The sequence below is a fragment of the Rutilus rutilus genome (assembly GCF_951802725.1).
Source record: "Rutilus rutilus genome assembly, chromosome: 3".
NCBI lineage: Eukaryota > Metazoa > Chordata > Actinopteri > Cypriniformes > Leuciscidae > Rutilus > Rutilus rutilus.
In genome coordinates, this window is record NC_140211.1 from 40,780,256 (window position 1) to 40,795,834 (window position 15,579).

Below are 15,579 nucleotides of genomic sequence, written 5' to 3' on the forward strand. Positions count from 1 at the left end.
TCTGTACCTGTTCTTTGGTCACAGTTATGTCTTCAAATAGTGCTTCTGCTCGATCTTGTAACTCTGCCAGGTTGAGGTCTCTTATCTGCTTGTTATACAGGTTGGTGAGGGGTTCTGGTAGATCCAGCATGACAGCCTTTGGCACATAGGATGCTGCATACTCTTTGACAACAGACAGGACTACTGGTTTGATGATCTGCTCCTCTTGTGTGCGGCATTGGGAGAGGTTGTTGTAGAGTTGGGCTTGCTCAGCAGCGGTCAGAGGTGGGAAAGCTGGGGGGGTAGAATGACCTTTCGAAGATTTTCCTTTTTTACATTGTTGAGTGTTGTTAAAAATTATGTCCTTGCCCTGCTGATACTCCACTTTCTTTAAAGAGTCCTCACTTGGGGTGGCCCACTTGCACTTCTTAGATGTTACAGCTATCTCTTCTTTTCTTCCATTGTTATGCTGCCATATGCTGAACAACACAGCTGACACATGGGAGCAGCTCTCACCAAGTCCAGCTGTGCAATTGCAGTGGGCTCCCAAGACAACCCCATCATTCCTCACCACCATCCATGGCTTTAACTGAGGGTCATTAAGCCTTTGGGAATGATTAACCTATACATGAAATTAAAAATGTCAGCTAACTTGGTTGAGTACATTAAAGATACAAACTAGCTACAGATAGCCAGACGCACCGCGGTAGCTAGCCAAGCTAACATAAACAAACAACTAGCCATGCTAACGTTACACTACTACCTATTAAACTTGGACACTTACCCTTCCAGTGATGATGCAGCATTTTTTTGCTTGAAGATTCCACATCTGGATGTTCGTTACAAAGCCAGACTGAGTCCATTTGTAACCCTCCAGGCTTTTGTAGGCTTTTAGAGAGTCACCCGAGTAGGAAGATGGGAAGTTTATCAGGTAATTATATATATCCGGATACTGCAGATCTGGGACGTCTTCTTCAGCGGAGATACTTGTGAAAAGCACCCCGGGGGCATTGTATGGGTCGGTAATATTTAACCTATTTAATTTTTTTATATAAAGCTCAATGTCATGCGAATTAAAGTGAGATGAGTACTCCGATGGCTTGAAAGCTTCGGCGGTGGCGCTGGCGCTTGCCATTTTACTGCCAAAATGGCGGCCCGAACACTGGTGGTCACGTGGGGTCCGGAGCTCTATAAGACCTTAAAGCTCACAGTGCATGTCAGAGCAAATGAGAATCATGAGGTCAAAGGAACTGCCTGAAGAGCTCAGAGACAGAATTGTGGCAAGGCACAGATCTGGCCAAGGTTACAAAAAAATTTCTGCTGCACTTAAGGTTCCTAAGAGCACAGTGGCCTCCATAATCCTTAAATGGAAGACATTTGGGACGACCAGAACCCTTCCTAGAGCTGGCCGTCCGGCCAAACTGAGCTATCAGGGGAGAAGAGCCTTGGTGAGAGAGGTAAAGAAGAACCCAAAGATCACTGTGGCTGAGCTCCAGAGATGCAGTCGGGAGATGGGAGAAAGTTGTAGTAAGCCAACCATCACTGCAGCCATCCACCAGTCGGGGCTTTATGGCAGAGTGGCCCGACGGAAGCCTCTCCTCAGTGCAAGACACATGAAAGCACACCTGAAGGACTCCAAGATGGTGATAAATAAGATTCTCTGGTCTGATGAGACCAAGATATAACTTTTTGGCCTTAATTCTAAGCGGTATGTGTGGAGAAAACCAGGCACTGCTCATCACCTGTCCAATACAGTCTCAACAGTGAAGCATGGTGGTGGCAGCATCATGCTGTGGGGGTGTTTTTCAGCTGCAGGGACAGGACGACTGGTTTCAATCGAGGGAAAGATGAATGCGGCCAAGTACAGGGATATCCGACGAAAACCTTCTCCAGAGTGCTCTGGACCTCAGACTGGGCCGAAGGTTCACCTTCCAACAAGACAATGACCCTAAGCACACAGCTAAAATAACGAAGGAGTGGCTTCACAACAACTCCGTGACTGTTCTTGAATGGCCCAGCCAGAGCCCTGACTTAAACCCAATTGAGCATCTCTGGAGAGACCTGAAAATGGCTGTCCACCAACGTTTACCATCCAACCTGACAGAACTGGAGAGGATCTACAAGGAGGAATGGCAGAGGATACCCAAATCCAGGTGTGAAAAACTTGTTGCATCTTTCCCAAAAAGACTCATGGCTGTATTAGATAAAAAGGGTGCTTCTACTAAATACTGAGCAAAGGGTCTGAATACTTAGGACCATGTGAGAAGGACCAGATTAGAAGCTTTAGAAAGGTGTTCTCTATCTCTGCTAAACAGAGTTCAGCCGCAGTGCATCTGGACTTTAAAGTGCCTTTCACTGGACCTAACTGTTGTATCTTAAATGTGTTGGTTGTGGAATGGAATTATCAACTTAATATTAAGTCAACCTTCTCAGGCCGTCTAGAGACACCAAATGGGCCTTGTTAAATGATGTCTCCCCTACTTAATGGTGTGTTCTTAGTGGAAATGACACGTGATTGGATGTTAGTACTGAAGCTGCTAAAGAGGGCTGAAACTACGAATTTTTCTGGGCTTTTAGGAGCCAGACCTTCATATTACCTTATGCTTTTTTATATATGCATGTTGGGAATGATCTCAGTTATTTGAATGATCTCATTTGGTTCAAAATGCCAGAATTCCAGTTATCCTGAGGTTTCCAAAATGCTTTTTGTTGTCCAATATCCAATTAGCAGCACTGTTAATACTGTACATACTAATGGTTGTATATAAAGGCAATAATATAATGCACCTATTTGTTTTATGAGAGACACCTGGCTGGGATAATCTCCCATCATAACCTCTGAGACTACACTAATCAGATGTTACTGTTTTAAATTTAAGTTTTAAACCTTACATTGAGCTGCAAAACCCTTGTAAAATATAATGTAAATGAGCTGGTATTGACTTGGCTTTTCTCTTCTTAATTTTATAAAAATAGAGTAAGTGCTAAAGAATCTAAGTCTAAGACATGGATTAAGTGACCACACATGGAGGAAACGCGTAATATACAATTGGCAAAAGTAAAACTGAAAACATCAAACAGCTTTTGGAGGAGATTATTGAGGATGTGGATGTTTCACAAAAGTATCAGCTGTATGTCCCTTCCTGAAGTGGATTGATTATGAATCATTCCGTGCATAACACAACTGTACCACAACCATACATAGCCAATTAGGATAAACCTATCTAGTGTTGCAGTAATAAAAACAACTACAACACTATCTACATGTATTGTAGATTACCGTTTAAAGGCACAGTATATAAACTTCACCACTAGTGGTCTCTTATTTAAAAAAATAACCAAGGCGTAGCTTGATGATGTTGTGAATGAGCGTGGAATCATGGGAGTTGTTGTCTTCATCTCCACATCAAATGGAAAGCAATCCAATAGGACTCAGGCAGAAATCATGTTCATGGGTGAGCCAATGTATTCAAGTTTTATTAAAAGTACTCTGGTATGAAGCAGGGCGGTGCCGAGAGCCTAGGACATTTTACGTTGCTGTTTTTATTATGCTTAATTGCTGCAGTCGGCAGCTGCCGCTCCCGCTCCTTTTGTTTTGTTGTTTATTTTCGATTAAGGTTACGTTAAATTTCTGCCACATTCTTTCCTGAACATAATTTTTTTTAGCTGTGTTTTATCACTTAAATTCACATTATTTTAGTTCATTCTAAGGGCCTGTTTACACCTAGTCATTTCATGCGTTTTTACTGATCTGATTTGTTAAAACGGTTTCATTTTACACTTGCCCAAATAAATGTGTCTCCTCAAAACAAATATAAATCCGATCTCCAATATCCACGCTATATGCAAAGTTAACGGAGTTCACGTTAGCGAAAGCAACAGATATGAGCTTCATTTTGATAATCATTAGCTAAATTCAAGATCAAAGACCGCAATAGGAGAGAGAGTGGCAACAGCACTGGTAAGATCATTTAGTCTCACTACTTTTAATGAAGATGATTAATGAAGATGTTTTGAGCATCTGCGACTTACTTTCTGTTTCATTTGAAGAGAAGAGATACACAGCATATACACATCTGCTGAAGAGATACACAGCAATTAATCTGTGGTGATGCGTGTTGCGGTAGTGCCATCATATCTGGCTATAACATGTCAAATAGCCTATAACACACTCTCACTTGTTTATTTTTTTTTAGATTTTGGGAAAAGTATATTTACATATGTGGTTTCAACAACCAGATGCATTTACACTTGTCCAGTTTTGTCTGGAATGTGTTTCAGACCATCTCCTGAAGTAGTTTTAGCAAAGCATTCTCGAAAGCATTTCGGAGGGCATTTATACCTGGTCTTTTCATGATCGGATAGCTCTCCGATCACAGAAAACCCATGAAGTGACCAGGTGTAAACAGGCCCTAATAAAACAGCCACAAGTGCTGAATTTGGATTAATGCAGCCCTGTTTTACTTCACAAAATAGTCATACTAAAAATACATTTAAGTGTGTTGAAAGGTATGTTATAATGTTACTCTGTTCGTTCACTCGGTGGCTGCTATGAGACTTGCTGCACACTGCAGTAAGCTAGATCGATATTAGAATATCATATTAATAAATGCTGGATGACTTGTGCTGCTAAATGGCATGCAATTAATTAAAAAATATATTGTATGGTGGAGAAAATGCTGCATTACTGTTACTACAAATTTTGCTATGTTAGCCAGTTGACAAAATAGTGCTGTCTCTGAGGCATGGTACAGACATGCCTAAATCAAGAAAACAAGAGATTCAAACAATAAGGCTAACCTACAGTATATAAGTTGACCTATATAACAGTATATGTTAGTTTTCTCTTGATAAAGGTATCCAAACAGTTACTCATCTGTCTAATAAAACGCATACTATATTAAAGAATCTTTGGTGTTTCCATGGTTTCTGCGGAAATCAAGGATAGCGCGTATATGACGTCATTGACAGTCGACGCAATGACATGGGTTGTTACACTGGTTAAAATAGCTGATTTCTCTGGATTTAAACATTGTTGGAAGCATTTGAGATAATGTAAGTTTACAAGTCAACGAAATATATAACACCGTTTTAGTGGTTTTGGGATATTTTAATCCAGAAATATTTCATATCAACAACATTGTTCATGAAATTCTCTTTAGATTATAAGTTGGAAAGTGTGTTTATTTATTGCTTGTTTATTTATGCAGATTTTGTTATGTCATAATAACACTTACTGTGTCCTCATAAACCAAATGGCTTAAAAAACATACTAATGATTTTTTAACATGACTAAATGATTTTTTTAATGCCGAAAGTTTTCTGTGATGGAAAGGTTAGGGGATAAAAAACAATAATTAGCTCAGTATAAAAAATATTTACACCTATGGAGAGTCGCCGTAAACCGTGTGTGTGTGTGTGTGTGTGTGTGTGTGTGTGCACACTCCTGTGATGGCCTCATGTGGGCTAAAGCAAGTGGGTCTGTGTTGTGTAATGTGTTTCACCCACATTCTGGCCTGCTGATAGTTGTGCAGTCAGAACAATCTCTCCGCTTCCCTCTCATGTACTCCCACTCCCTAATTTCATGTAGGATCTGGTTGTGACTCCTGCTTTGTATGTTAGTATGAGTGTGTGCTCTTAACTCTGCCTTGACAATGTGTATTACACAAACTGCAGCACTCGGAGAATATGTACATTTCAGTACCTATCTTTTTGAGTGGTTTTCTCAATTATAATATGTTTGCCGCTTGTGCTTTCATGCTATGCCTTAACATTACACTTTTACCAGACTAATACAAGGATGCACATATATCTTTTTATGGCTTTTCTTTCCTTTAACCAGACAAAACAACGCAGAGTTGAAACACTAATGCCGGGATATTACCTCTGCCATGGGATGAATATCACTTTTTATCTGTCCAAAACATCTAATTTACAGCTGGACATTTCAGTCTTTTTGAGTGAGTTTATAGACGAGCTCTTTTTGTACTATCCATGCACTCTTATATAAAGCATTATAAAAACTCAACTGCAGCCTTTCTAAACAGCAGTACGGAGATAATGTAAAGTTTGAATGCAAAAAGTTGCACTGCTCGGGTGAACTTCATTGGTTGGCCGTTTCCATGCCAATGAGCAATGTTTCCATGGTGATGGTAACCACTGGTTTGACTGCTATTGGCTAAGAGATCAAACATCGTGAGTGAGGTAATGTATGTTTTGGCCTTGCAGTGTATTTATGAGAGAAAGTAAGAATTTTAGGATGTTGGTTTGGAAAAACTTCAAACTTAAAAAACAACATTTATTCTCAGCACTTATTATGTTAATGTCATTTTCAATAACTATTGACACAATAAATATTTGAATCAACGGTTTTCCTCTAAGATTGTACCCTATATACAGTAATAACTATTTTGAACAAAAATATTTAATTGTTTATTTGTTTGACAAATCCATTAGTCATATTTACATTTCAGACACTGTCCCTTTACGTATGTACTTATGCACAAACAATGCTATACTTCTTGTTACTTCTGAAATTTGGACCTTTTTTTTTTATTATTGGCAGAAATTTGATAATAGTCATTCTCCTGTGAATGACTGCACCTTAACAACATTTCACAGAATTTCCTTCAGATGTGTGAGTCACAATTTGCTGACATCAAGGCTCTTTAAAGAGTCTTTCTGTTAAAGGACATGTTTACGGACAGCTAGTCTGAGGAAGGCAGATTCACTACAGATAATGTCGTCTCTGGAGTCTCATAAGTCTGCCTAATTGCTTCCTGCCACAGTCTCTTCAACAGATGCTAATTGGTCGATTCCACAAGACATTTGACTGTTCTACTCTCCTGGTCACAGGGGAAAGCAACACACATACACACGACACATACACACAGACATGTGCTTGTGTGCGTACAAATACATTTGTGGATTAAAGTTAAAAAATCTTTTTTTTAAGTGTCCAATTTGTATTCAAATGACAGCATATGTCATGGAGCTGATGGCAGAGGTCTCTTGTGCTCCATTTTCATTGTTTTTTTCCTATCGTTATTCAGATATGAAAACGTATATAAAAAACATTGGGTCTCATTCACTAAGCATGCGTATGCACAAACTTGTGCGTTGCATACAAACAATTTTAAAAACAAATCACGATTCATGATTATGGATGGATGAAACATGGATAAATGAACATAATCAGACAAATAATACAATATGATAGTTTTGATGCATTTATTATAAAGACATTAAGCAACTGTTATAGGCCTATGTTATGTTATGTAGATATGAAAAGACTTAAATGCACATTCAGAATTCCTGACTGTTCTCTAGTTCATTTTACTTAACAACAAACAAATACAACCACAACAGGCATAGCCTAGGCCTATTTGAAGGCAAAATATTAAAATCTTGCAACTTGCTAATAAACAACAACCCAAACCTTAAAGGGTTAGTTCACCCAGAAATGTAAATTCTGTCAGTAATTACTCACCCTCATGTTGTTCCAACTCCGTAAGACTTTCGTTCATCTTCGGAACACAAATTAAGATATTTTTGATAAAATCTGAGAGCTGTCTCACTCCTTCATTGGCTGCTAGGTAATTGCATCTGCCGGCCCAGAAAAGTTAAAGATATTGTTAAAATTGTCCAAGTGACTACAGTGGCTCAACCTTAAGTTTATCAAGCGACGAGAATACTTTTTGTGCGCAAAAACCCCCAAAAATAACGACTTTATTCAACTATTCATTTTCTTCCGTGTGGGCCTCTGACCTGAGTTCACGAGAGTGCCACGACGCATGCGAGAGAACATAATAAACAAATGCAGGACTCACGTTTCGCATAAATATGAACATGGTTTAGCTCCACACACTGGGTATTTCATTTAGTGTTGTGAAATGTGCAAGATGCATCATGGCAATCAAAATCTGGAATATCCCTAAAATCAGTCCACAATGTACCTGCACTGTGTGCCAATTAAATTTAGGATTTCAGTATAGGCTATGTGTTAGTTCTGGCAATCATGTCAAAGTCACACTGAGAAGAACAGTTGTAACCTGTTACCCGAATGGTTATTCTAACAAGAGGTGGTGATTATATTGGTGATATGGTGGATAGACTTTTTCAAGAATACTCCATCACCGAGTAGAAGCTACAGCTATTGTAGTAGTGGTGCTTGTTGGGGGAAAAAGGGAAAAAAAGAAGACAAGATTTGATCTTGCTGCACATAATATAATAATTGATAACTGTTTATATGAGTTGCCAAAAAGGTCTGCATAAGCTCTCAGCTCTCGTTGCAGTAGCATGAAATACTTTAAATGCAAGATCCCTAGTGAATGAGTCATGAATTTGCATGCTCAAGCAAATGACATTAAGCATAACTGAGGAAGCGCTCTTTATAAAATTCATTACATTCCTATGAATAAGAAATAAAGAAGGAATGACTAATATTGACATGTAAACAAAATGACTTAAGCACTGGCCCTAGTGTAATCAGGATAGCACAAAGTGTCGATGGAGCCTGTATCTGGAGACTGAGATCTATTAAATTGATATGGACATTTTGACAAGAAGAGTCAAAACACTGATTGGTTGTATGAAGGCGAAAGACATGTTTTCTTAATAGCATTTGCTTTCCAAATTGACAAGGTAACAGAACCCAGCTTTCTGCTCAGTTACCATGGAGAAATTATATCTCAGTGTCTCTCCGTGACATTATGTAACGTCAGTCACAGTGATGTGCTGCTGTTGCACGCTATTGTCTTGAGGCTGATTTCACACATGTAATTTTTAAGCATAAATGATTGCCAATGAAGAGTACCAACAAATCAGACTGTATATTATCTTTAAAGAAACACCTGGAAATTGACTCTTTTTGAATTTTTGCCTTTTTGATCTCAGAATATAAAACATTTCCTTTTGGTTCACTTGGTATGGGTATGGGTTAAACTTGTGTGATGTACTGTATCAGTCCACTGAGTGTTTTGATGCAAAGAGGATGTGAAACACTACCAGGCAAATATTCTTAAATGGTCATCCTTAAATTGACAAAGTAATACTCTAATTGAAACCAGATGATGTAATTTTATGTTTACTTTTCATTATCATGTGTTTTATATTGCTAGGGATTAAATGTGATAGATTATGTGGTAAAATATCACATAAACTGTATTATTGTTTGAATCAGATTTCGAGATCTCTTTGCCCATTTTGTGACAGGAAATATACATAACTCCTCGTTCATTTACTTTCCTCAAACAGTATTTGTTTTATCCTCCTTGTGGCAGTTGTTAATAATAATAATTGTTTAATATTTGTATATATTAACATGTTTTTTATACTTTTAAATATTTAGATAAAGCATATTTTAAATACAAACACTGTAAAATAAATCCTCTTTTCAGTGCTTTGGACAGGTGCATAGCAGATCTGTTTTTTAATATAGTGAGAGTGATCTGGAGGGTGGAAAGGCACACAAACACAGTCACTGCTGGATGAGATGAAGTGTTATTGCCTTGCTTTAGGGCAGAGCAGCAGTGGTCAAAGTGAGGTTTCCAGGAGGGATTTAAACATTCTTTTTCCTGTGTTTCCAGAGCTCACACCAGCAAACCTTTCTCTTCTCTCCACCTGCTCTATTAGGATGTCAAAACTACGTTACTGGATATATTACCAGGGGCCAACACACATGTTTTTACACAAAGCTGTCTTTCAGCCCACACAGTACATTTTTATTTATTATTCATAAAACAGGGGGCCAGGTGACGCATTTTATTTCAAAAGCCTGCAGCAGTGTTGTTCAGAAACAGGTTGGATGTCTACTGTGCCTGTTCCAAGTCCTGACACGGGAAGAAAATGTTTAGTAATGTGCACAGTACTGTAATGGTTAGTGGTATTGTGCACAAATCTGTATTATGTTTTATCAACTAATGTTTTATTCATGTTTTTGTCAGCTTATGTAAGTATTGTACTTACGTATAGACGCTTCACAATATGTACATAATTGGGTCAGACTTAGCACAGCACTAATAATGATGATGAAATAATGCTAATAATGATAGAAATGCACAGAGAATAACTGTTTGTGTATGTTTCCTCTAGTTTGTGGAGACATTCATGGGCAGTTCTTCGACTTGATGAAGCTCTTTGAAGTAGGAGGATCTCCAGCCAGCACACGATACCTTTTTCTGGGCGATTATGTGGACAGAGGATATTTCAGTATTGAAGTAAGTCACTGCTATTATCTGAACACTAAATAATGCACTTCATACATTCTATTAATTTTAATAATTAAAAAACATTGACCCAAATCTGTCTAATTGGTTTCAGATTTAATCCGCTTCAGTTGTATGTACTTTTAAATCTAATCATTTTGTTTTACTCTTGTTTTTGTTTTTTTGTGTCCCTAGTGTGTGCTGTACCTATGGGCCTTAAAAATCCTTTACCCCAAAACACTGTTTTTGCTGCGTGGGAACCACGAATGTAGACATTTAACTGAGTATTTCACTTTTAAACAGGAATGTAAGTATGACTGCCACATCATCGATAACCATAGTACATAACACTTTGACTGTTGCATTTTGCAATATAAAACCTAATGAAACTGTCATCCATAAGAAAAATAAATGGGAGCTGGGTCTGGTCACAGATCATACTACCATCTATTTTCTGGGATTTCTAGTTAGAAGTAAAGCCACTTCCCGGCTCAGTATTTGAATACAGACATTTTATTGGCTTATCTTAATGTTTACACATGTAAAAACAATTGTTTTAAGCCTTCACCTCATATTAAAGCTATGTTTTTTTTGTTTTTTTTTTAAAGAAGTGTTTGGATGGCTTTTTTAAGACTTTCCATCTAAGAGTGAGAGTGTGTTTTAATGTGTGGTCATTTTCTTTTCCCTCCATCTCAACTGGTCGTTCCTCCTTCATCCCTTGACAGGTAGAATTAAGTATTCGGAGCGGGTGTATGATGCGTGTATGGATGCTTTTGACTGTCTTCCCCTGGCAGCGCTCATGAACCAGCAATTCCTGTGTGTACACGGAGGACTGTCCCCTGAAATCACAAACCTTGATGACATCAGGAAAGTATGTATATAACAAACTAGTGTAATTTCCCTGTTTAACGAACCAGCCTTTGATTTATAATTCTATTAACACCAGTGCTTTGGAGTGCTACATGTTATTGTATGTGCAAGTAGTGATCATCAAGGAAAAAAAAAAACATTCCTACTTACTCCTACTGTTAGTCCACCAGAAAGGGACTAACATTATTAACTCTCATTTTAGACCTTAACACACGATCAGTCTCTAGCTAAAAGATACAGTGTTAATCATGTTCATTTCCACAAAGAGGCCATTTTTAAAAACAGTATATTCAGGGTCCTGCAGTTCAGAGCACAAATGATGAATCTGATATTTGTTATTTTCATCACTGACTGTAATGTGGAAATTCTGATTTCAATAATCTGTTTCCTATGGAGAATAAACTTTCAAAATGACCAGGTTACTGGTCCCTACCTCTCTAAAGTATTTTTCCTAAGTCAATGTCCTTCTCTCTATTAAATTTTTCATTTAAAAAGCCATTATATTGTATTTCTTTCTCTTAAATATGACTTTTATCAGTAGGAGCAACATGTTTACCTTTCCCTCCCCATTCCCTTGCTAAGTGAAAAAATAAATACTAAGCATAGATAAATAAATAAATAAATAAATAAAAGCAACTACAAAAAATATGAGGTGATTTATAGTAAAAGCCCAGTAAAGCTGCTATCATGACTGAGATCCAAGGCTCTGATGATTAGGGGGAAGTCCTTAACCAATTCAGTTCTTATCACCTACACTGAGCTTTTAATTCATTTTAGTTTTAATCTGAGGATTATTTAGAATAATTTGTTCCACTGCTTATGTAGTTTATATGCAGTGGAATCTTTTATTAGATGCCCAAGCTGTTATCAAAAAGGACGGATTAGCCTTGTAGAAAAACATTAACTTTGCATTGGCAGTGACTGGCAGTATGTTAGCCTTAGTACAACAGCAATACCTCTATAGTATATCTTTAAAGCATAAGGGCCGGATTTACTAAGAGCTTGCACCAGTGCAAACCTTCTTTTGGCAATAAAAACTACTGTCAGGATTTACCAAAGACACACAGTGAAAAATTATATATCATTATTATATGAGTTTCCCTTTCAGGCACAAAATTTATGGGAGGAGAGTATTTAAATTAATCATGACACAAGGTGATTTACTAAGGTTTGCGCTTGACAATTTACTGGTATTTGTGCCATTATTTACCACCCAAAAAAAAACATGTCTTAAACCAGACACTATTGTCAGTAGATCATGCGCAGAACTTTCCACTCCCATCGGCGTTGTTTTGGAATCTGGCCCTTAATCAGATAAAACTTTGGTCAAATGGGTTTGGACTCTTTAATCTTGCAAAATGCTATGTTTTTCTTATGTGGCCATATAGTAATTAAAAAAGGGTGACAATATACAGATTTTATCTATTTTATTCTGATTGTTTTTTTTCCTGTTAATTATGATGCTTTATCTAACCCTGGAGTACTCTGTAGTATATAGTGTATTTACTTTTTCCAGTTAGACAGATTCAAAGAGCCTCCCGCGTATGGACCAATGTGTGACTTGCTTTGGTCGGATCCGCTAGAGGACTTTGGGAACGAGAAGACCCAGGAACATTTCACACACAACACAGTGAGAGGCTGCTCCTATTTCTACAGGTACCAAAAGCACATCAAAGAGGAAACCAGAAAGCACTTTACACAAAAACATCTTCTAACATAAAATAGTATGCATTCCTAGACATGAGATTCATTGTAATAATTCTCATAGTGTGTTATGTGAGCATATTGCACAATGAGATAAATTAGTGAATTGACATGCCAGTTAGATTAAAAAGATTGGGTATATTCAGATATTTCCTGCCTCCTCGTCTTTCTGAAACCCTCCATATCACAGAATAGAAATGGCATACATGTGTCTATGAGCATGGATATAAGAACCATTATCCAGTGGTGCTGTATTGTTTGATTCTCTAGTGACTGTTAAATAAAGATGATTTATGTTGTGTGTTGGATTTGCCTTAATAAGGAGGATGTCGTACTGTAGAATGGCAACAGAATGAAATTGGTTGTGTGAATTCAGGAAGGACTGATGGGAATATCACTGTCTCTGTTGATAGAAAAATAGTTATTGTATCAGATGATATGAGGTCAGATTTTCAATAGGCTACATAGTTTCAATAGGTGTAAATAGGACTTGGAAGCTTGATATGAATCCGTGTATCATTCGTTCAGTCGTTTTTTGATTTAATATTGAAAATAGAAAAATGAGAAAACGGTTCCTTCTTCGTTTTTTATTTTTTCCAAAAAACAAAAAAGACAAACAAGAATTCAGCTTGATTTTTCGTTCTGAGGTAGAAAAATTAATAAACAGCTGGAATATTCGATTTCCACACGTGGGTGGGAATGAAACGCAACCTTTCCTCTGATTTGTCAGCCGAAGATCAAACTTTTCCGTCATCAGTTCTTCCTCAGTTCCCACAGCAGAATAAAAGTCCTCCGTTGCCTGCAGTTGTACGGATTATTAACGCGTTTATTGCAACTACATTTCATGTTTTTCTCATCAAACAACCAGACTAACAAATGACTCGACACAACCCGTACTGGGGAAATTACCGACACAACCCTCTCCCAGTAAAAAAAAAAAAAAAATGAATTAAGATATAAATCAATATAATTAGTTGTAAATTAAATATTTTTAACACTAATACAAAAAGAGAAGAATAATGCATTGACTATATAATAGGCCTACTGTATATTAATGTTAACACATGAACTGTCATTCAGACTTGACTATCAAACAACCAGAGAACAGAGAATGCTTTTGGGTCATGTTGAGAGGGAAACATTTTATTATTAGCCTATAAAAGACCGGTATATAAAATACAACATTAACATTATAAACACTATTAATAACATATAGGCTATGCGTATTTTACTTCCCCTTACTGTAGCCTATGTCAAATCCTTAAATGAATGGTATTCAGAAAACAGGAATGAAAAATAAGTAGCCACGTACAATAAAAATATAATAGCTTATAAAAATAGCCTATTGTGCCCTTTATTATAAACAACATTTAGCCTATTTTAAACGCCAAGCCTAAACAAATTTATTTTAATCGAAGCTGAAACTGTACCGACGTTGGTTTCACGCATCTCTCATTCAGTCCTAAGTTTCCATATTTGCAATGTAACATTTGGATGCTAACTAATAATGTAAAGAAGGCTTCGTACTTCAATCGAGTCCCAATATAAACTGTATAGGCTAAATCAGCATCTTCACAGCAAGGGAAATGAGTTTGGAATAACAGCAAGTAGGTATGGTGACTGACGGCACAACCGTTATATTGTACAACAGACCAATTAAATTAAGCAGAATAACTTTTTATATGTTTGGTCGACTGTTTTATTTTAATAATGAACAGGCTGCGATGTCAAGTTAGCAATGTCAGAAGTGAACTGATAATATGTTGTGTAAGTGCGATGCGCCGGCGCCATCACTTGGATTTGTTGCTCAGCAGGAGAAATAACTTAATACTCTGTCCTTTAATAGCCTACTGTCATTCGAAACAGTAACATTTATATTTGTGTACATTCAAAATGACTACAAAATGTCATGCCTTTGAAAAATAAAGAAATCTACATGATGCGCTGCTTTAGCGCATCCCGGTCTCCTTGAACATCTTTCTGGTGCACACCAAAAATTAACCAAAATACAGCGAATAGCATTCTTGGCGCACCTACTTTTGAAAGTCAACTTTTAGATTTTTTGAAGTAAAATTCATTATATAGGCCTAAGTCACTTAGGAATAAATCACAGCGTGCTTCATGATAATAAAAAAAAACGTGACTTTAAAGTGCGGAAAATAGCTAATTATTTCACAGACCCCCTGGCACATGAGAACTCAAAAGTCAAAGTATCTTTATTTGTCTCCCCAAGGAGAAATTCGTTTTGGATATAAAGAGATTGCTACAAAAAGATTACAACAGAAACAGAACACAGATACAGGGATAAAACAGTTAAAAGACAAAAAGTACATATAACATTAAGGCTACTCAAAGACCTGTGCAAAATTGCAAATCACCATTTTCTAAAATCTGCTTGTGAAAAAGTAATATCATATCATGTCCATACATAACATTCAATCACAGATATACTGTACAAAAAGTACATAGAACATTAAGACTACTCAAAGAGCTGTGCAAATTGCAACTCCTGGTCTACACAGAAGAAAGCCCTGTCTAGCCTATTCCCCGGTACGGATTGTGTTGAGCCATTTGTTAGTCTGGTTGTTTGATGAGAAAAACATGAAATGTAGTTGCAATAAACGCGTTAAGAATCCGTACAACTGCAGGCAACGGAGGACTTTTATTCTGCTGTGGGAACTGAGGAAGAACTGATGACGGAACAGTTTGATCTTCGGCTGACAAATCAGACGAAAGGGGCGTTTCGAATATTCCAGCTGTTTATTCATTTTTCTACCTCAGAATGAAAAACGAAAAATCAAGCTGAAATCTTGTTTTTCGT

General features: G+C 37.3%; 1 protein-coding gene across 4 annotated transcripts in view; it reads left to right on the top strand.

Annotated features, from left to right (window-relative positions):
- LOC311287105 (protein phosphatase 3 catalytic subunit alpha) overlaps positions 1 to 15,579 on the top strand; it is a 274,952-nt gene that overhangs the window by 210,887 nt on the left and 48,486 nt on the right. For all 4 annotated transcript variants that reach the window (XM_084403704.1, XM_084403706.1, XM_084403705.1 and 1 more), the window contains exons 3-6: positions 10,072 to 10,196; positions 10,380 to 10,491; positions 10,910 to 11,055; positions 12,571 to 12,710. In XM_084403704.1, coding sequence (XP_084259830.1) covers positions 10,072 to 10,196; positions 10,380 to 10,491; positions 10,910 to 11,055; positions 12,571 to 12,710 — 523 coding nt within the window. The remainder of the gene's footprint in view (positions 1 to 10,071; positions 10,197 to 10,379; positions 10,492 to 10,909; positions 11,056 to 12,570; positions 12,711 to 15,579) is intronic.